Below are 24,496 nucleotides of genomic sequence, written 5' to 3' on the forward strand. Positions count from 1 at the left end.
TCTGACACTACCCATTTCCTCCCCCGAGGGAGTGGGTGTCCATGAGGATTCCCCCGCCTAAACAAAAAAAAAAAAAAAAAAAAAAAGGAGGAAGGGACTGAAAAACCTATTTATAGACTAAAACCTGTTTCTTTTTTTGCCCTTTGTGTGCAGGGAGCCACGGAAACCCTTTCGGACAATCCAGCTGGCCATTGGACAATAGGTATCACCCCCAAGGACCCCTTGAGCTTACTGTCATCACTTTGAGGCGCGTGCAATATGCGTACGCCGTCTGGCACGAGCTTGGTCCTGATCTTGCTTTGAGCTCCCCACTTGACCCACTACCCACCACGGTGGACGGGTGTCATTACAAGGTTCTCTCGTGTCCTCAAAATAAATTAAAGTTGGTTTCTCATTTAATTTATTACCTTGAATTTGGTTGGTAGGGATGGAAGGATAGGTCGCAGTTTGAGCAAGAAAATATATCAATCGATTTTTGGCCTACTGAGGCCGTTTAAAACAGCCTAGTCATGTTGTTCTCATATAATTAAGTAAGTATAGACTCGGCATACATCTATATCTATACTAATATATAAAGCTGAAGAGTTTGTTTGTTTGTTTGTTTGTTTGTTTGAACGCGCTAATCTCGGGAACCACTGGTTCGATTTGAAAAATTCTTTTTGTGTTGAATAGACCATTTATCGAGGAAGGCTATAGGCTATATAACATCACGCTGCGACTAATAGGAGCGAAGATACAATGGAAAATGGGGAAAATTCTAACCACGTGGACGAAGTCGCGGGCAACAGCTAGTTTAAAAATAAACTTTTAAGTCTAAGTTGTGTTTAGTTTGAAATTTGGGTGTTGGGCAAAACAGAGTTCAAATATTGATTGTATGATTATGTATACCTATTATGACGCAAGGAATTAGATCTAATGCTATTGTTTTTGGGAATTATCAATCGTGCTTAGATGCTATCATGTTTGTAAGCTCTTTGCTCAGTTGTCAGTTAATTTTTTCACCTTACTCATCAAATGTTGGTATTAATCATAATCTCTAGTATCCATTAATACCAAGACATCAGAATCACATTTTCTGTGTTACCATCGACTTTCCTACTATCACATATATACAGCCAGCACTTTGACAGTCGGCAGTAGGGTTATATTTTACCCTTTGAGTACAAATATTATGTGTTTGAACCCTAATATTAAAAAGCTCGAACTACTATGAACAAATCGATTAAAAAAAAAGCAATCAAATATCGTTTCTTTGAATGATAAAAATCGTTTTTCTCTCATTAATCAGTACACTTCCATAAACTACTAAAGTTATACATAAAACCAATGTATTTTCGTATTTACCATTTATTTACGTCCAAAGTCTAACAAATTACTGTAGGTATATTTACTTTAGGTATCTCATTGGTCATCTCGCGTCACAAGAAAACAAATATTACAATATGTTAATAACAATGTATTTACACTGAGATTAAACAGCGTGTATTTACTATACATAATTATATTGGTATTACCTAATTATTTATATAGTTCTGAAGGATTTTACGTTTCCTATTTAGTAGAAAAACTATACAAAAGCTAGTGTAAAAATATGAGTTCATTTGTTTTTGGGGTGTCGAACATAAAGGGGAATTATGGAACCATAATGCTAAGAATCCACTGCATCTGTCCGTCGCATAATTCTGTCTGTGGTATCATAGCTTCTGAACGGATTGACCGTTTTGAATTTAGTGTGTTTTCTATTAGTATTGAATTATGTGCGAGTGTTCTTAGATATATTATGTTTGATAATAAAAAATAATAGTTAAAAACACATTTAAAAAATACGTTTTCTGCCCTTTAACAGTTGTAAATTGCATTGTCATCGGGTTGGAAGCTACCCTGAAACTTCATCCTGTGCCTCGAAATTGAGTTGGGAATATCGATTGAGCTATTAAAAAGAAGTTTATTTTTTTTATATTATCTTTTTTAAGCAGTTTTCTGCATGAATACCACAATGCAAAAAAATGCTTAGTCATAAACCTGCCTTTTGAAAACCCTTTCCAATTTGTGCTAATTAGGCGTATGAAACAAAAACTAGATTTAATAATAATATGAGTAATTTCAAAAGCAAAAGTCAAGGCTTTTTCCTTTTCCCGGACTTACCAAAGGTTGCTATTTCTCAAAACTTAATCATACAACTAATATTTATTTACAAGGTAAAAGTATTTATACTTAAATACTATGTTACAGTTTTTTGTGAATGGTATATTATTATATGTTTAAGAACGAATATAAAGAAAGACAAAGACATCGAATATTTTAAAAATTAAAAAGTTTTTATTGACATAAAAATACAGTTCAGCATAAATGTAACCGTGACGCCTGTGCTGGGCTTAAAGCCTGTGTTACAGGAGCATTCACGATTTATATCAATATTTGTAGAATGCATTTAAATATTTGTTTTCAATTTAAAACCACGATATTGGACACATTTTAATCTATTCTTAAGAATTAAGAGAGTTTACACGTTTAGATAACATATAGTTTTTTTTTCCATTACGTCTAAACGCCTGAACCAAAGTGGATGAAACATAACTCCTTTTAATGATAAATTGTATTACTTCACTACGTCTTTTAGAATGGGAATTAAGCGGGTTATTTATAATCAATGTATTTAAACAAAACCGAATCGTACCAAATGCTTTTTTAAACAAAAGAAATGTCTTCAACTTGCAAAAGAGGTTAGTTTTTTATTGGACAACTGAGTATGTACCTACCCAGTCATGAATGTTCATTAAAACAGGTTAGTATGTTTCTAGTCCTATAAAATGTTATTGAAGTCCAGTACAGGTGCACACCCTTTTCAAGGTTGAATTAAGAGTCAATAGTACGAAATGACCCTTATAAGCAAGTTTTACAAGTACTCAACAAAAACATATAAAAAATCAAACTTCAATGCACGACAAATTTATTTTTGCGGGTGACCAAAATCGGAACTATTACTTGGCTGAACATATTGTTCAGCTTTTAAAGTCATTACATGGCTAATAACGCCACTCTTGCCCGTATAGATAAGTTTGTAGTTGCAATAAACTTTGGGTTTATTGAACCATATCATCATCGGCCTAGCCTTTCCCAACTATGTTGGGGTCGGCTACCAGTCCAACCGGTTTCAGCTAAGTACCAATGTTTTACAAGGAGCGACTGCCTATCTGACCTCTACCTGGGCAACACGATACCCCTTGGTTAGACTGGCTGTCAGACTTTTCAAGGTTCTGACTACTTGTAACGACTGTCAAAGATGTAGGAATAACAGCCGGGACCCACAATTTAACGTAACTTCCGAAACACGGAGGAACTCGTTATGACAAAGATGGTCACCCATCTACGGACCAACCGCGTCAAGCATAGCTTAACCTGTGATCGAATCACTTATGCGGTTATAGGTTTATTGAACCATATGTACACAAAAAAAAGATTAAAAAGCTTATCTAGATGAGGGATTGATGCGAAAAGGACAAAAAGATTTGCTTCCATTTTCAACCGACTTTAAAAAGGCGGAGGTTCTCAATTTGTTAAATCAGAACTTCGGTCTAAATTGCGTTCATTTGTTTCCATAAAATTTTATCAAGTACGGCTCAGTAGTTTTTATTCAAAGAAGCTTGCCTGTATTTTGTAAAAACCATATTTTATTTCAAAAGAATAATAGTAACTAGAATTTTTATTACATAGTACGGCGTGAATTTTCTTAAAGGTGTAAAATTGTACACAACAAACGTCTAAAGCAGCAGATAAAAGCAGAAATGTATAGGCAACGTAAACACACATCTTTCACATACATTTATGAACAGCTTGCTTGTATATCACACATTACCTTCAATTTATGAAGGTAGGTGTTCTAATAATGCAATAGTGCAGAGTTTACCCTCTGATTAACGGACTTTCGATTCTATAAGATTTATAAAAATATACGGTTTGAAAATTGAGACAGGCCTGTCTTTATAACGCTCTAAATAACTGCATAGATATGAAGAACTTAAAAAAAACTTGTCATTGCATGTAAAATATTTCGTTTACTATCACTACTCTTGACAGATATATTTTATTTTTACTTTTTAATCGACCCTGTGTTTATTTTCTTCTAATTTTTAACTGCAGGCAATTTTGGAACCACTAGACTTATCATTTTTAAATTCTGCGATGTTCCAATTTTAACGTTCCTTTATTAAATGGTAAGCACTCTTAACCTCACTCTTTAGAAAGCAAACACTTACCAGCTGAAAAAAAAATAGAATCTTCTTTTTTTAAACCACCTCAAATATACAGCCGTATGTACACAACCCACGTTGAATGCATTTCTCAACATGAGCCCGGAGAGAGGTAAGCTCCTCTCAGTGTACGCCGAGTCTTGCAGCTCGGCTGACGCGACATACGCCTTTGCCTAAAAAAAAGTTTAAAAATTGTGTTGTGTGGCTGTGAAGATTAGCATGTGAGTATTCGGAATTATTGTTTTTAATATTATGAGGTTTAAATTTCGAATTGCAGTTTGTTTTTTTTTAATCAGTCTAATTAAGCTTAATTTGGAAAAATGTTCTTTTTGAATAATTCAAAAATAACAACAATATAACTATTTTTTTATTTTTATTCAAAATTAATTTTATATATAATATTTTCTATAAAAAAAGTGGCATTAACTAAGACTGACTTAATTCTAGAAGTAAATTTATGACTACCCTGATTATGTTTATAAATTAAATTATATCGATCCTAATATTTGAGCGAAGTTTTAGAAACCTAATGTTTTTTCAAAATTTGCTAGAAAATTTATTAGAAGCACATTCGTCAGATAGCTCATATGAAGCTGATAAAATAATAACAAAATCATGATGTATACCCGATAAAAAAAAGCAAGTGACATTGAAACTCCTTACACACTTTACAAGTTGCTGGCATACTTTCTTTTGGCGCGAGATTGTTTATTTATAATCTGTGGTACATGTAAGTTCAACGCAATTTCTTTTAGTTATTGTCTACAGAACCTGTTTTTAGACTATTGAATGTTTTATAGGCACTTAGAGTTGAGAAATTGACTGGTGAAGGTTTAAGAAAGTTGTGTTACATTAGTTTAGGCGGTAAATAATTTAGATTTACAAACGATGCGAACGAAAGTATATTTTATCTCTTATGTCTATACGTTTGTGCGCGATGAACTCAGTAACGGCTAATCCCATTTAATTGTGTACTCTGATGTATAATTGAGATAAACTCAACTTTTATTGTTTATTTTAGGTCTATCGCTTTATAAAGAATTATATTTATTTATACTTCAACATATTTCTATACCTAAAATTTGTTCGAAAGACGTATGAAAAAGAAACTTCCCAGATTCGCTCCTCCACGCGAATGGAGTCGCTGATATAGCTAGTATTTTCAAAAAACGTTAGTCGTAGCCGCAAGTCCCTGAAGAAGCATCAAAGCGATTTCTTAAGACATAACAATTTCATCACGATCTTCAAATAGTAGTAAATTGTTATTGAGGTGTTAACATTAAATATTAACATCGTAAACTATTGCAGAACATAAATGAAGGTCAATGCCAAAGTGAACATAGTTGTTTATTACCCGACTGCCAAAGAAGGGTTATGGCTTTTCTTTCACGTCTATTCATATATTGTTTTACTATCTGTTACCCGCAGGCCCGTCTGCTACAAATCGAAAGGGAAACGGGAACATAAAATCTAAAAAAAATAAAGCTATCCTAATTGTTATTCCTGGATCTCCTGGTTATAAACTATACTGTGTAAAAAGTTTCGTCTAACGAAATCCTTGCAGTGGTTTTTGCGTGAAAGAGAAACACACATCAGTCATCAATACATACAAACTTTCGCATTCCACATGCATATAAATGTAATTGGAATTGAATTAATTGAGACAAAGCATTAATGGATCAAACATCATTCTTGTCCTGCGCGGGCAGGTACGCGAGTTTGCACCACATATTACGGTATTAATTTTGATGGGTGATTGTTTTTGCTAATTCGATTTTTGTTTAGTCTACTTGTACGAAAGCGTACATGTGTATCCAAGATAAATTTTCCCTATATGCGTATTTAGTAGGTCTGTGAATCGGCCAACATCTATTTTTCATACCCCTAAGTGATGAGGGTTGCTCACACTAAAAAAAATATATTGTATTTTTTTATTAGGCAAAACAACGTTTGATGGGTTAGCTAGTATACCTATATATATATTAATCTAATACAAACGCTTAATTGCATTTTGCCCCATCTTCACTTATAGCATTTAACGCACGATTTCCCATATACATACTTGGTCTCAACATTAACATAAAAAATCAATTTATATATGAATCAGTGGGAGGAAGAATATATAACACTTATACTTGTTATTCTATTCTGATTGTCCTATGCATGTGTATGCGTCACTGGTCTAACTCTCGTCACTTTTAAGGCAGTACCTTTTAGGTACGGTAATGTTGTAAATAATTGAAAATTAGATGACGAACTAAAACGAGTATATTAATTTAAAAAAATCGTAAGTGACCTCTTAAACTGTTACCTAGGCACCTTTTGATCAATTAAATAAATAAATAAATGCGGACAACATCACATACATTGTTCTGAACCCAATGTAAGTTGCTAAAGCACTTGTGTTATGGAATTCAGATACAACGAAGGTACCACAAACACCCAGACCCGAGACAATGTACAAATGTGAATTTTTACATTGACCCGACCGGGGATCGAACCCGGGACCTCAGAGCTAGCGACACCTTGAAACCGGTGCGTACGCCACTCGACCAATTATAGGCTTAAACAGAAATTTTCACTTCAGGTCAGTGTATGAAGGCTTGCAACTCATTGCTTTACACAAAAACGCGGATGACGTAGCGCGGCGGTTCAGGTTTAGTCAGTAAAAGTCTGACACTACCCATTTCCTCCCCCGAGGGAGTGGGCGTCCATGAGGATTCCCCCGCTTAACAAACAAAAAGAAGGTATATACATAGATCAGCGTTTTAAACGGCCAGGTCAATGTGCCTAAGTTATGGTTAAAGTTTGTTCATATAAAATCAAGATTGTTTTAATCTAATAACTTCTAAGAGAACACAGTAAATATGTGTACCTTTAAAATGCTTTTTCCCCTATGACCATAAGAAAACATTAACTTGGGGTATACTTGTGTGCATCTAAACTACCAAAAAACACCACTGAAATTAAACTTTTTGTCACGTTGACATCCCAATAGTTTTTACTACTAAACCACGCAAATTATAATTATATCAAATGACATGAACGTTTCCAAATTGTTTTGTTGACATCCTCCTTGGACAGCAATACTTCTTTCAATTATAAAAAAATATTCGCTTGATAATAACATTAAATTCTTTCCAATAATTCAAAAACTTCCCATGACAATACGATTGTTTGTCCTTGCCGCAATAATTTAAAGATAATCACCATCATAAAGAATTCATCTGAAACGCAAGGTCGCGAGTTGTTTTCCTAAGCATTGGGCAAGTGTTTGGTAACCCTATCACTCACGAGTACTCGCGAGTCGAGCTTGCAACACGTTAGCGATCATTCGTTACTGTAATAACAGTTCTGCACGCATTGACCAAAATGTTAAGTTGTTGCGTTTTTTAAGATTATGATGTTGAATTAGTGATATAAAATTAAGGGAAATTATTGTTCGATAATGTTAAGGTTATTTGATTTCATTATTCCTTAATATTATACTAATATATATTATTTAGGTCTTTGTTGGTTGTCCAGATAAGGGACATAAACAAAAATATAGATAGCATAAGTGTCACTGCTAATGGGATCGATCAAAATTAGATATATTATGATTTAACATGTCGAATTGAAAAGTGCTCTCCAAACATTTGAGTGATATCCATCATCTTTTCACTAAGAAGAAGAAGATTTCACACTTGTTAACAGGATATATGCCAAATAGTTAATTTAATTCATACAATTAAGCTTTAAAAACTGGAATTGTTTTTTCATGTTTAGTGGTAAATTTCGACTGTATTTTGGGAAGTAGGATTTAAATAAATGCAAAACATAAACAACAATTATATTATTATAGAACCAAAAGTAATTACTAAGTTTAGTAACGAAGTTTCTTTCTAGCTAAACTTTCAAGGAATGTGACCCCGTGATTTAATTAGCGAAGGCCTGAGAAAATAAGTGTAATGCAACTCTTGTTTTGCAAGACAAAAAGGTTTTATTACAAGGTATTTCACGGGTAGTTCATTCTATGACCTAGGTACAGCAAATACCTGAATATTTGTAATGGTTTTCAACAACCTTTGCTACTAAAACAATGTGGTTTTGTATGATATCAATTTCTTGTAATTCATGAATTAATATTAATTGAATAAATTAAGATTTCTCCATTCCTCTTGATGTTTCAAAAAACCTATTTTTACCTTAAGTCTATTTATTTATGACTTGCCTGGTTACATAGTTAAGTGTATGTTATTAGTAAAATTATGAGAGCCAAAGTTCAAATTCGTGTAAATCACGGACGTAAAAAAGCTTTTTTCTCGTCGCGGTAAATACGCATAGTAAGTGGTATGTTGTTTTACTGACAGTAGTTAGTACCTACTTTTGAAGTCTGTGATTTACTTTTTGTTCGATCTTCTTCAACAGCGTCTATACATGTAGACAAAACTGCAATGTCTTTTGTAAATGCAAATGGATATACATAATAAACGGTACATGCACCAAAATATTTTTCTACGTTTTCGTTTGATCCGGATAATCACTGAAATGACTAGACCGATTTGAATGGATATTTTGGCAGGCAGCTGATGTAATAAAGAGTAATTTAGGCTACTTTGATTTTTTGAAAATAAATAAATGATCTCACTCCACCGCCGGTGAGGGTTGGTAGAGAATATTGATACAAATTCTTGAAACAATATTTGATTGCAAACATTGTATCCGTAAATTCCGTACTCATACCAATTCGAACATCTTTGTTTGACTATTTTATTCGACCTACCATCTTGACAAAGTAAATAAAGACTAAGAAGCTTGTCAAGTGACCGGTTGTCAAGTGTAGAACACGTTATTGAATAGTGTATGTCCGAAGCCGGGTGAAGCAACTGCGTACTTTGCTACCTCTTAAATAAATACAAACGAGAAACTTTGCAAATACATATATTAACATGTAAGAAAATGAACATTGGTTTTGACGAGAGGTGCATTTTATTGCATGGAACAAGCCACTATGAGTTTCCACAGAGGCAAGATAAATAAAACGGCTCCTGCACTTATTAATTTAATCCTTGTGCATGAAATTTTACAAAAATTTTAGTCACATGCAAAAGACAACCAGACTCAGGACAAGCATTGTGGATAACACAAATGCTTTTTCCCGGGGATCGTACTCAAATAGCTCGATGCGTTTTCTACAAATTAGTATTCCACTTTGCTTGCCTGTCATCTGGTAAAAACTTTAAAGCGAACAAAAGACAAACAGAAATTGATAATAACCTGTTGATAATAACCTGTATTAAATAGAGGAATCTCTTAACTTTTAACAATACATTAAGTTATATACCAGAATACCTACCTACATACATTGAAATGGTATTGAGTGCTATATTCTTTCAAGGTCAAATTGCACCATCTAACGTTTCTGTCATATCCATCAAATTACATTTATGAAACCCGCATTAATAGCGATACTTATACAAAGTCCAGCTAATAAGTTAAGATGTGTTTCATCACCACTTACCTGCCTTTACATCATCTGTCTACTGCTGGATTGTAGCATCAAGCATGCATCAAGTCACTCCAAACACTTGGCACAAATTTGGACGAAATTTTATATTTTATAACATGAAAACCTATCTAGTTTATCCTATGTGTTAACATAAGATAGTTTTCATCCCTGTGTTACGTTTCCGTGGGATCATTTTCAATTCTTTGCGGGCAGAGCAGCTGAAAAAGGTTGTTTTAAATAAATTAAATGGTTTAGGACGCAGTGATTGCTTTTGTTTTAAGTTCCATATCACATGAGAATCATAATCATAAAATATATCATCAGTAACTTTGTGCAAAAAGGCTCGGCCTTCATATTAACTAAAATTTCACTCAACCATTGATCACTCTTCAATAACTTCAGTCAAAGAATGCCGACCGAAGACACCGATACAAGAAAGAAGATTAGAAACTCTAGATCCCATAACTCTTTCAGTACCGAAAACATCAACAGATCTACCATTGCCTTGCAAGACTATCTCCGTACTACTCCGTAGTACTCCATCTCACAAGGGCGTTCTTCAATGCCAACCCACACTTACTGTCAAAGTCATTGCTTCATCAGATACAGCACATAGTGATGTATGGGTATGAGTCAATACGGATTTGTGACGACAGACTTTCAATAATAGAACCTTGTTTGCCTCCAATGTATTACGATGGTGTTAGCGAATTTTATATTTGATTGTGTGATTTGGATTTGTAATGTATTGACTTGATTGTAGAAAATAGTCGGTGAAGTTGCGAATTTATCAGTATCTGATTCTATTGCAAAAATTAATGTATATCTCAAATACAAGTATATCGTGTGGTAAAATCGGTTCGATCTCCACGTATGACAAAGATTTTTGTGATCCACAAATGCTAGTTCTGAGTCTGGCTGTCTTTGTGCATATGATTTAAATATTTGTGAATCCCCCGCGACACAAGAATAAAACTCGTTACTGAAGGAGTCGTTTAAAAAATACTAATAACAGGTTTAATATTAATATTTCTTTTAATATGATAACGATAAATCAAGAAGAATATAAAGCTAAAGTCTAGTCTGATATATGTCATAAAACACAAATCGTATGATTTTCTGTTTTACATTTCCACATTACAAAAGCAATATCAGAATGTATTGCAAACTGTATCTACCTAGAATAACATAAGTCACATTATTTCAATTCTCGGTTCACTTGTTCGGTTCCGTTGTAAACTGCATTTGAACAGTTAGGTGCATTTACCTCAATGCATCCGCGCTGACTGGACGCCTACTATCTGATCTTAAAGTGAGACTGTTGCGGTTGTGGAAAAGAGACCGCATTAGACATCATGTAGAGCGATATCTCGCTCTTGTAATACAAGAGTGTTTTTTAAGAGATGGTGGTAGGGACACTGGTTGGTGTTCTCAATAATGGTATTGAAGTCTCATCATAGTGAAATATTGTGGTTAGTTACTTTAGCAGTTATTATAATGTGTTGTATAGTAAATAAACTCCTTTTTAGAGTTCTTTAAGGGTAAAAACGGAACCTTATTACTAAGAATGCTATGTCTGTCTGTGTGTTTGTCCGTTCGTCACCAAGCTGTATCTTGTAAATCGTGATAGCTTGGCAGTAGAACAAAAAATACTGAAAATAATTATCGAGGATAAGCAACTTTGTTACATTAATCTAAATTCTCCATTAATGTCAATTATTAGTAGTTTGTGTAAATCCAAAGTATCAAATTTCATCAAAATTTCTCCAGTCGTTTTGGCGTGAAGAGGTAACACATACAATCACACAAATAATTTTAGATTTATAACATTAATCTGATTAAATGATATCTGGATTCGACGTCATCTTTTTATTCTTCGAATGTATCATTCAAGTCATCATAAAATTATCGAAAGGCATCTTCTCTCTTAAGAAAGTACGTCAGCTATACAGTAACATGACTTTCGCCATTGTTTCAGATCGCTTACGAGCATAAATCTTACATTCATTTATGCGTGTACATGACAATAATATCTGTTGACAACATTTAGAAATGGTCTTAACCTATTTTAAATTTCATCAAAAAGAGAGAGGTCACGTCTTTCTGAGACTAGATATTTTCAACAAAACTGAACTTTATATTAGTATGAATATAGCTTAGTTTTGTAATAGCACGGATGTCGGTTTAAGTTGTTATAAATAGGTTAATATCAGGACTGACCATTCAACTTGGCTCCTAGTTGGACCTCATTTATTTTTCGTTGAAGTCAACAAGTAAGATAAATTTCATTTTATGGAACTTGGCTCTTATTCACATTTCTCTTTTTAGTGGGATTGTTTGTTATCGGTAGCTTTTATTTAGTACTCATTGCAAGATAGGATCAAAATATATCGTGCAAACATTTAGTTATCAATGCTTCCAGCTCACCTGTCCACTTATTTTTTCAGTAGATAAGGTTTTGAAATCGATAAATTGCGGAATATGATAGAGTGCTTGAAAACTTTGTGGTAAATAATAAATAAATGCGGACTACATCACATACATTATTCTGAACCCAAAGTAAGTTGCGAAAGCACTTGTGTTATGGAATTCAGATACAACGAGGGTACCACAAACAACCAGACCCGAGACAATGTAGAAATGTGATTTTTTATACCGACCCGACCGGGAATCGAACCCGGGACCTCAGAGCTAGCGACACCTTGAAACCGGTACATACGCCACTCGACTCGACTTACCAACTATTTTTTGCACAAAGAATTTTCTTTTCGTTGAAATTCTAAAGTGGCTTCTTTGTAAGGTCCTGCCTTTGACAGGGATGAAGATACCTTTTTCGACGATTTGTAAATAATATCTTTATTATTTTTAACTATTTTACTAGTGTAAAGTATTTTAGTGAAGTAATTAAGTGTAGTATACTCTTTCGTCAAATTTGTTTCTTTTCAGCTAATTCGTCGCGAGTCTAAACTAAACTGGTTTTCGTTTTAACTTTTTCTAATTATCATTAATTAATTATTAATTGACGCAACGGTTTACTCACGCGTATTTTTCGGGATGGTCCTACTAGTTTCGGACCCAACCAGAGTCCTTAATCATGAGCTGTCGGCGAAGTAACTTTTTAGTAATATGTGCCGTTGGGGTCGACATTCAATTAGTTTGCCCGTAGAAAAATAGCGATGAAAACAATATCTTCGCAGTAAATTGAAACAAACTCGAATAGAATATAACAACTACATGGAAATAAACTCCGTATCCGTATGAAGCATCATTAAACCATTATCCATAGATTATAAAACATCATCAGTACATATTATTACACAATCGCTATTAATTGTGATCGTTATAGTAAGGTCAGGTGAGCCCAACATTTGGTTGGCGATAATCCTTGGTAATTAAAATTAAGTTGTACTTTGTCCTTAATTATGTCACGTGACAAGGATCAATAATTAGATTAACTCCGAGTTGAATTGAAGTTGATAACAGATTCAATAAACTCAAATTGTTATAAAATTCGTTTCAAAGTCACCGTTTTCTAATTTTTTTGTCTGAGCATATAGCCGAGTGATTGAAGTCACCGAAAATAATAGCGAATACGCGACGCATCGTGCGATTCCCGGCTAGGGCAAGTTTTGATCCACGAATGGTTGTCCCTAGTTTAGGTGTTCTTATGCATGTGATTTTAATTATTGTGAAATCCCCCACAACACCAGAATTAGGTGCCTAAATTCCTCAGCGTAGTCATTTTTTTTTCAAGTTATGTGGTTATTGGTGATTGGTGATGACTGACTGAAGACTTCTATAGGTTATTGGTGATGGCCTGATCGTATAAATTATCATTTTGTCAAAACAGTCGCCAGTATGTGTACAATTTCCATGTACCTATTTAACTCTCTTTTATGAGTGTTACGCTTGTAAAATTGCCACTTGTTTACGAGCTCCTGCTGTGAGAGTTTACAAAGCAGACGTAATGTAAATCATTACAATGTAACAACTAATAATAAATTTAATATTGTAAACCCTACATAGTATAGAAGACTTCAATAGGTGATTTGTTTAAATGAATGTCTGTAATTACACATTTAATTTTATGACGTAAGTTCAAATTGATTTAAATTACTGCCAAGTTGTCATTAAATAGGTAATGATATAATTGTACATTATTACTCAAGATGATCCTAGGATTTACGTAGCTGTATCAACTGACACACATTTCGTTATGGTTAAGTCAAGAGGAGCTAGCGGCTAGGTTACAACTACACAAGTTGATCGATCACAGGTTAAGCTAAGCTTAATACCGTCGGTTCGTGAATGGGTGATGCTATAATGAGTTCCTCCATATTTCGGAAGACACGGAAAAATGTGGGTCCCAGGCAGTTATATACACATCTTTGATAGTCGTTAAGATCGTCATTCATGATTAGACTGGAAGTTAATTATTAGTGCATTATTTATAATATTTTAATCAAAAAAGTATTTAATCAAAACTAGATTAGATTAGAACTTCCTTGACTTAAATGGACTGCAAGGATAGTCGAATGGATGAAGTCACCACACCAAAACCCAATGAGCGCGACGTGTCGTGGGTTCGATCGAAGCTTTTTTTAGTGTAACCGTATCTAGTAATATTTTACAATCCTTGCATCATAATATTGCATCTTTGTAATAACAAACCCACACACAAAACTTTAAAATCACACGTCCCAGGACACTCAGACTCAAAAATATACATGTACTCAAATTATAATCCATTCGTTCATCTAATCACTGTAAGTACCACTTACTTGCGACACTACTGTCACCTTGACGTACCAGCACGCACATGAAGGCACATACGTCTGTTTATGTTATAGCATGTGCCTGTTAATTGGTTGTATGGCTTAATTTTATGGCGGTGAAGCGAAAGTTTGTAAATACTTTTTTAAACTTTGGGCAATGTGAGTTCTTGGCAAAGAAGTGTAATAAATGTTGCATACACATTGTGCGTTCGAAAATGTGTTTTGTTTTTTTTTTACCAGCCGTTTTGCAAAGATTTTATTTGGTAAGCATCAGAATCTAGTCAAGTGCGAGTCAAACTCGCGACACTTAGGATTCCATGCATATAGGGTAAAAAAGAACGGGTTTCAAATAAAGTTTAGGGTGGAACATCATGACAGACGGACGGACGGACAGACAGCGGTGCGTATCTAATAGGATTGGGATATTACCAAAATTGCCACACCAGTATGGGGCTCAAAAACAAACTTAAAAAAGACAAAAAAACAACAAAAACCTTATCTTTTTTAAAGTAGGTTGAAAATATGCATACAAAAGTCTGGTCAAAAACTATTTTATTACATTAAAAGGATTTTTAATAAGGAACTGTTCGATGGCGTCATGACTTAATACAATATTGTTAAAAGTTTACACCGACTACATTATTATAGCATACAATGACATAACCTAAAATAAAATGACATACCTGCAACTCGTTTAAGTAACCATAAAACTCGAAGAAAACACCTTCCTCATTACAATAATTAAAATTCACTACTTTTCAACCAGTATGTTGACGATCCCTGCATGGACTTTACAATTACGCACCACGTACTTACTTATGCACGTTTCAACAAATGTTATGTTTACAACCAACACGTGTACAACATTGATAGCTTGATAATAATTTTATAGCTTCAGATTCAATAAACAACCTTAAAGGATTATAAACCTTGTTCTATTCTAAAAAAATCTTTCTCCTATGGAGCTACCAAACTTTTGAGGTATATAGTCTTCATCTTTTCGTATCCTTGATGTACAACCTGGGTCCAATTTAGTAAAATTGCAATTTTACTAAATTTGAAAAAAAAAATCAAAATTTATTGTATTGACCGTGAGTGCTTCGCCTCGTACTCAATTTCCAATTATTGTATTAGAAAATGCTTAGAATAATACGATTTTTGCCAATTTTCATTAATTCATCGGCCATTGTAAACAGCAGAATCGTTCCCCCGCTGGTGTCAGAGTTTAAGCCGTCCGTAGGCCTTTGACGTAACTTAACAAAACCTTGAAAACATTCTTGGGTGTGTGCAGTGCTGGTTTCCTCATTAAATTTACCGTCACCATTTTTAGCAAGCGATAATTACTTAATTTACTTGTTAGGAAAGTGTACTTATAGTGAGTGTCGAGATTACAACCTACGACCTTTGACTTGGTGATGGAACCGTCAAGCTACTAGGCACTGGTGAAAAATATTTTCTAACCACGCCAAAACCGGGATATATCAGATTTATATCGACTAAAATCTCGCCAAACCCCTTGAAAATATTGTTAGTCAATCTTAATCTTGAATCAAGTTTCAAAGCATTTACTTATGACACTTATCTATTTATACTAACATATAAAGCTAAAGAGCTTTTTTGTTTGTTTGAACGCGCTTATCTCAGGAACTACTGGTCCAAATTGAAAAAAAAATTGTGTTGTATAGACCATTCATCGAGGAAAGCTTTAGGCGATAAACCATCCCCTGCGACTAATAGGAGCGAAGATACAATGGAAAATGTGTAAAAAATAGGGCAGGTATAAATCATAACCCACGGGGACGAAGTCGCGGGCAACAGCTAGTCAAGTATAATCTTCTTCATAATTAATCAATTTATTTAACGATTTATAATAAACCCGAGAAACAATGTAACATGAAAAAATGTTATAATTTACCTATTGTTTTAAATACGACGGAAGTAGTAAATATGCTAATAATTACACTTAATAACAGAGCGTAGTAAATAAATGGCGGATAAAAACAGAAAGTAACATTATGAAGCGTAAATGAAGACATGTAAGCATTTGTTGAAATAGGCATCATGCAATAGCCATCTCAATAGCAATTTGGGCTTAAATTGTATCATCAAAATGCAGCTTAAGAGTTGCTTAAATCGTTCTTTTATACCATTTATTTACGAAATCTATCATTTATTACCCAAATGAGATTTAATCAATCTTTTGCAAATCACTCTTGAGAGCAGTTAAACTATTTTGAGAAAAAATATAAAACAAAAGTCTCGCCTCTTACAAAAGAAACAAGATTTCAAGTTAACATTTGAAAATATCACACACAAGTGTGAAAAATAAGGAGCTTTAAATCAAAATAAGTTATTGGAACAAAAACTAGGAATTATCACAAATTGCCTAAACAAATACATAGCTATATAAATGGTGGAGACGCGGACGGGCGCGAAAACCCAATTATAAATTAATAACTACTTTAATTTATTTAGAAAATAATCTCTGTCCTAGTTATTTACATATCAAGAAGCATTTATTATTATTTTTTATTGCTTTTAAACTTTTAATACGATTCTAAGAAATCATGCAAAACTGTTTCCAAAGCCTTAATTTCTACAACTTTCTGCTTAATAGAAGAAGGGATTAACAACCGATATTAACCTCAATCTTTGTTTTTAGTTGTATTAGCGACAGCAGAAATGCATGATCTAAAAATCTCAACTTTATATCTATCACAGCCTGAACTGAACATACAACGGTCCCTAAAAGCAGAGTTCCTATTTTTACTTTGGGTACGGTGCTAAGTAGCACTTCTCAAAAGTCAAAATCGACATCGTGCTCCACCTTGATTCACCCACCATTTATCGCTAAGTCCTCTAACTTACTGCAAACACAAAAGTACATTTCGACCACAGCGTAAAGTTTTTGCCACGTAGCTTTTGCAAATAAAATATTAATGCTGCAGGTTATTCAGACAAATTGAACCCACTAGTCGTAAGATGGAATTCCCCGTTCAACACGAGCTGTTAAGTTTGAACCGCGATATTGCATCAGTTACTTACAACACGATTTGATGATTAAGAGCAAACAGCAGTGACCTTCTACCTCATGTGATAGTTGAGAAACTTTAAGCGGATGTAACACCAAACTATTTTGACGACTTAATAGGTTTCATCTTAAAAACACGAACTACTCAGTAATTTAAAACTTGTGTCGCTTGGCATTTCCTGAACATTCACGTCATAAGTCACCCAAACTTAAAAACACATTCGTATGTCCTACGGGGATCGAACCATCAACACGCAGTGAAAACCACGCACTAAAGAATTAAATCCTTGTGTCGCGGGAGGTTTAAGAAACATTCAAGGCACAAGTAAAACCCCAAGACCTAGAATAACATTGGTGGGTCACAGAAAGCTTGTCGCCGGTGATCGAACCCACAACATGTGGCTCCCAGTGGGTTATTCGTGGTAACCTTGACTCGGCTATCTGTACAGCGACTGTAATCGAATATTGGGAAGTTACGAGTAAACAACTTTCAAATTGAAACTTTGAAGTTTTGTTTATTTTTAGCTTTGGTAAAATACTCAATCGGGTAATGAATAGGTCATTACCCAATTAAGTATGAGTATTGAATGAAAATTTGATAATTAATCATTCAATACACAATAATAATAAAATCTGAATTTAATTATACAGAACAAATTTATTTTTCGATTATATTTTCTATTTTCACGGTATTCTTATGAACTAACACGTTATCTACGTAAGAAAAAACTTTATAGTATGCACAATTAGATATAACATTAACTTTTAATAGCATTTCAAAGTAATTGTGTTGAAGCTAGCAAAAAGTTATACGTAATAACTAAGTAAATAAGTACTCAATAGAAAAATACATAACTTGGTTTTTTGTTCGATATTCTATGGAGAATCCCGATGTTATATCATTACCACGTATAATATGTCTACTTACTTCTATATTTCTAAAGCCATCGTCAAGATCAATTCAATACGAAAATCAATAAGTCACCTTGAATTCTTAGAACAAACATAATCTTTTTGCAGCCATGACCGACACCCACTAAGAACGCTCAAAAGCTAATATTATCATACTTTTAAATATCATACAACATCATTTGACTGTACACATAGCCGTGATTTAAGACGGGTTCAAATCCCGCAATCAGACAAAAATTATCATATCCACAAATGTTATAAGAAAAAACATCCAGGGCTGTTCTTCATATTATATAACGTATTTAATCATTTTTGAAAACCTAATTCTGGACTTTTGGTGCGTGGTTTCAGCGTTTGTAAAACCTAATTTTCGGATGACAAATCATCAAAATGACTCCTCCGCTTTGGATTGAGCGGATGGTAGTGTCAGACTTCTATTGAATAAAACACACCCATGTTCCTTCCACGATAACCCTTTTGAACAATCCCGCCTCCCCGGCAGGTTTGACTCCTAACCCATTTTAACCCCTACAACCCAAAGTCCCACACACCAAAAATATTTTTTACAAGACACAAAAACATAATTACACAATTCTAATCCCAGAATCATTTCTGTTACAGTAAACCATGAAACTGAAACAGGAACTTCTAGAACAGCCGGCGGGTGAGTTATGGAAGAGCATCCGCGTGGAGCTGAAGGAAGACGTCTCCACCCGGGACAGAGACCTGGCTGCCATCCGGGAGTGGCTGAAGAAGCAGCCACATCTGCCTGACGATTGGGGTAACATTACTTCCATAGTTCTTTTACTCGATGACGTAGATTAAAAACTTCATTGTGTATGGCTACAACTGTAAAAGTTGATCGATCAAAGGTTAAGCTTGTCGTCATCGGTCAGTCCATGGATGGGTGACCATTCATTCGCGTTTCGGAAGACCTGTTAAATTGTGTGTCAGAAGCTAGAAAGTCTGACAACCAGTCTTAGTAAAGGGGAACTTGTTGCCCAGATAAATGGGTTAAGGAGGTCATCTAGACAATCGCTCCTTGTGAAACACTGGTACTTAGCTGCATCCAGATATACTAAGAGCCGACCCCAACATAGTTGGAAAATCATGGGGACGATGTGTATGGTTTAAAAACGTCTAAAACTGATGATAAGTATTAGTGTGCACGACAGAAACATATTAATAGTTTGGCCTCTCTAGAGTTACTCTAAAAATCTCAAGTAGGTTTAACAGGCTTATACAGGTGACAATACAATAGTCATAGCATTCTGACTGAATGAAATAACAAATGATGATAATTTATATTATTACTTTCGTGAGGGTGATACCTCGAGGTTGCCCAACTAGTAACGGTTCCAAAAGGAGTCCTTAACCAACAGCTGATTCACCATATCGACTTGTTTAATAATGATGATATCAACCTGTTTACAGAAACGGGTCCAATAATGACGTTTCTGCGAGGCAGTAGCTTCTCTCTGGAGAAATGTAAGAGGAAGTTAGACATGTACTTCACCATGAGAGCTGCTTGCCCTGAATTCTTTACCAAGCGTGATGCTACAAGACCCGAACTGGAAGAGGTTATGACTAACAAAATGTAAGTACATATATTATTTATGTCAGATTTTGATAGAAGAACTTGAGTAGATGTAGCATAGGCACCGGGTTTTTTTTCAAATATAGATTCTTTATAAGAATGTAAACAATATAATATTTTTTTAAGAACAAAACAACCGATTTCCATTAAAAACGTGATGTAATTATATGAAAACATTGACGGCAGCTATTTGACGTTAAATGAAAAAATTGAGAATTGAGAACGTGAGACTGTGAAGTGAAAACCTTCATCTTTTCAAAGTCGGTTGAAAATTTTGTTTTGTATTTTTCTTAGAGTTTACGAAATCTTTAAAAATATTCACCTACAGCTAAAGAATACAAACTTAACCCTGATGGTTTTAATATTTCAGACAAGGACCTCCACTACCCGGCATCACGCCAAATGGAAGAAGAGTTACCATCTGCAGAGGTAAGCATGAAACTCATAAAGAATAAGACAAGCACTGATAAGGTTAATCTTGATAAGGTCTGCAACACACTGATTTTTACAATGCCTTCTCTTAAAAACGTTTCAACTAAAACGCCTGTCGCATAGGTATAATGCTTTAAAGTTCATTTCAAATGGCAAAACACCAACTTAACATTATATACCAAACAAAGACACAAATCGAATATCTCAAAGTACTCAATCACAATTTTATTGAAAACGATTGACAATTTAATTTAAATCGTACTAATATTGCAGCATGATAATAACCTGATGTCACAAGAACTTTTTAGAAAACTCCATTTAACTAATCCATTCTTTATTTCAGGTATCCACCCAGACTTAAATGCTCAGCAGATCACAGACACCCTGAAGCTGGCTCTCATGATAGGAGATGTAAGACTCACAGAGGAGAAGGAGGGAGTGGCAGGAGATATCTACGTGCTGGATGCCGCTATTCTCGGAGCCAGTATGCTGGCGAAACTCTCTGCTGCTACCATTAAGAAGTTCATGATTTGTGTTCAGGTAAATCATTAATCAAAATCACCAGTAAAAAAAAAATAAAAAAAAAATTCGCCACACTTTAAAAAAAAAATAGTGTATCGTATTCTAAGAGTCAAACCTTTCATCTCGAACTTTTGTCAAACAAAGCTATGAACACTATGGACTAAATTACCTTTCGGACAACAAAAAAACTGAAATAAGTTTATCTGTCCCATACCATAGACAGGCACACAGACACGTAAAACTCATCACTTGTTACAATACCAGCATAATTTTATGAAAATTCTGTGTAAGGTGGCGGTATAGGCGAACTATAGATAATCGAATTCTAGATAAATACTTCTTTCTCCTCATTAAATTTAAAAGGAGGTTCTAACATGGTCTCAGAATCGTCTTGATCGTTATTTTTATATGACCTAAGTAATGAATCAGCAAATTTCAACAACTTGATTCTAATTTCTCAACTAAAGTCAATGACACGAAATTTTACAGATGAACTGCAAAGGATATGAACAAAAAATGTTATGAATGCTCTCTCGATGACTGCGCTAGATTTTATAATGGCTATAATTAAAAAAATATCGACAACAGCGAAAGTTTTTTTACTAGTTTTTATATCGTTATTTAGCTTAATGCTAATATAGACTGATCAACAAAATATTTTTAATTTCAGGAAGCGTACCCCATCAAACTAAAAGAGGTCCACATAATAAACACGTCGCCTCTTGTCGAGAGATTCGTCAACTTCGTGAAACCTTTCCTCAAGGAGAAAATTAGGAAACGGGTAAGTGCCAATGAATGATAGCTGCCTTGACAAACTGCTGGTCAAAGATCTCCAAATAAAAAAGGCATCAGCACTGATCACCACGCTTGCTCAATGCGGGTTGACAGAATACCATTTTAAAAGCAGATAACAGCAGAAAATAGAGTATAGTTGGGAGTAACTACTCTAGTCTTTGGATTGGTAAAACTTTTCTTAAAACCTACCTAATATACCACAACTTACCAACACACCGCCATCTAGTCTCAAACTAAGCTTTCCTTTTATACTGAAAACTAGAAAAACTCATAAACACGCCGCTCTATGTATATCTAAAAAATATTTTTTCAAAGCCACTAACCAGTAAACCAACATGCCAGTCATATTAGCATCGAACAAATGTGGACTATTAATAATGAAACTACTACGACTAATATTTTTTTCCCTAGATTACATTACTTAATTCTGTATTCTTAATTCCAGATCTATATCCACAAGGATGTGAAGGACCTGTACAAGTACATTCCCCAGGAGATGTTACCCGCGGAGTACGGCGGACAGTGTGGGACCATGGCGTCGTTACAAGGTAGACTTCACGTTTTATCAAATTAAAAAAAAACTTAACTGTGTAGATTAAACGGCTAATTAATAATCTAGGTTGGTACTTATCTCTATTCAGCACGAAATCCAAATGATGTACAGCATTTCATAAGTACATGCAGCATGTCCAATGAAAAGAAGAAAAGAATCACATTTAATAAGAATTCTGTATGTGATTCTTAACTTCGATCTTCCAAATATTCTGATAAGGCTAATCTTTTACCTACATTCTTATTGAACTGAAAATCCATTAGTTTTAGCTTATTGGTGAAATAAAGCTTCACCCATCATTATATCTCCACTTACATCACTCCCATTCGCAAATAAATTTATTTCATCTTCAATCAGTGTTCAATCTAATTTTTCAACATCTTCAATCCACAGAGCAATGGAAGCTAAAACTCCAGGAATACCGCGAATGGTTCAAGCGTCAAGACAGCGTCGTCGCCAACGAGTCTCTCCGGCCGGGGAGACCCACCAACTACGACGAGTTGTTCGGTATCGATGGCTCCTTCAGACAGCTCTCTATCGACTGATGGATATACATCGACAATTACTTCTCCAAGTAATGGAACTACACTATTGTCTTTAGTATTGCCTAATGGTGTGGCGGTTTTATCAAATTGACCAAATTTTGATTCAATTCTTTTATTATTTCAAGAATCCTTAACATTTAAAGATATAAAGGGTTTGACTGCATTAACGAGTGCCATAATCGCAGGTGCGGTTAGTAACTTGTTAATTTTTGACACGTCACGCTCAGTGGGTTTGTCTTAGTGAACTCAACCACTCGGTTTTCCGTGCAGTCAAATTATCGACATCAGTCAATATAATGTATACTTGTCCAAAAATAAGTAAGAAGAATAGGTTTAAATACTGTTTCTTGTTTAGTCAAGTGAAGTTTTGGAAGCTTGCTGATTACTCTAATTGAAGCAAGTGACCACCATGCCACCTACTACCAAATCATTTGAGAATTGAAAAATTGAGATTTTAGGTCCATTAAATTTATAGTACTTGCTATTAATATTACTGGTTCAGGCAGAATATAGTTATATGAATAGTGTAGTTCCATTACTTGTATGGTAATTATGTATTCTTAAACTGTGAAGTATTATTTTATAATTTTAGATTATTATGGACTGGGTCCAAAAATTGTATTATTGATATAAGTAGTGATAATTGTGACTTACATTACATTACCCATGGTTTTTTTTAAGAATGTTTAAAAAATGGTGGATATTTAAAAAAAATAGCAAGAGATTTCAATTGTGCTTAAACTCTTTAGAACTAAGTTGTAATAGATTTTTTTTGCTTCTCTCTATTGGAATAATTTAGATATTGCACATTTTGAGGTATCTAGAATTGAATTATTTACACAATTTTAATTGATAAATTATGATTTAAAGTTATGATAAGGTTCTCATGAGATTTATTGTATGTTATTAATATGGGAACAATTATAAAAGAACATTCAGTTGTAATCGAAAAGGATTTTAGATATGAAATATCAAAAGAAGCTAGCAATAATGTTGCATATCTGTGGTAATTAAATATTATTTCTTAAGTAAATTGTGTTCCTGATTTTCCTTTTATATTTATACACCGTGATTTTTTAGTCGTCTTACAAAAGCAGCCCAGTTCATGTATCCAATGACTAGAACACGATTTGAAAAAAAATTAAATGCAATTTTTATTCAATATTATGATGCAAATCGTAGTTTTTTAGAAACACAGCTCTGTTGCGACCGCGGTCCGACCCTTGTAACAATGGTGAGGGGCGCGGGCGGCGGCGTTTTTATCATTTTTAAGAGTATATTTCAGATTTCTCTTGTTTAATTTTCTTCGTATGATTATCTTAGTTGATGATAAAAAAATAATAACTGCGCCTAGGGGTATTTTACGTCGGATACATGAACTGGGCTGCTTTTGTAAGACGACTAAAAAATCACCGTGTATTAAACCTCCATCCCCTAACCAGCTGCTGTCTTTGACACGTCGAAACCGGTATGTTTATAACGGTTACTCACACTTTGTTTATCGGAAAAGCCCGACTAGTTTCGAACCCAACCTTAGTCCTTAATCACTTTCTGACGAGGTTATATTATCGGGCTATCCCGATAAATATGCGT

At 34.3% G+C, this 24,496-nt stretch overlaps 1 protein-coding gene across 1 annotated transcript; it reads left to right on the plus strand.

Annotated features, from left to right (window-relative positions):
* The first annotated feature begins 4,345 nt into the window (after positions 1-4,345).
* Positions 4,346-23,936, plus strand: LOC113493282 (alpha-tocopherol transfer protein-like). The gene is made up of 8 exons (XM_026871193.1): positions 4,346-4,471; positions 19,081-19,240; positions 19,894-20,056; positions 20,427-20,485; positions 20,832-21,028; positions 21,681-21,791; positions 22,251-22,353; positions 22,752-23,936. The coding sequence occupies exons 2-8, from the start codon at positions 19,087-19,089 to the stop codon at positions 22,901-22,903; spliced, it is 939 nt and encodes a 312-aa protein (XP_026726994.1). The 5' UTR covers positions 4,346-4,471; positions 19,081-19,086; the 3' UTR covers positions 22,904-23,936.
* The last annotated feature ends 560 nt before the right edge of the window (positions 23,937-24,496 follow it).

The sequence above is a fragment of the Trichoplusia ni genome, chromosome 1 (assembly GCF_003590095.1).
Source record: "Trichoplusia ni isolate ovarian cell line Hi5 chromosome 1, tn1, whole genome shotgun sequence".
In the NCBI taxonomy this organism is placed as follows: domain Eukaryota; kingdom Metazoa; phylum Arthropoda; class Insecta; order Lepidoptera; family Noctuidae; genus Trichoplusia; species Trichoplusia ni.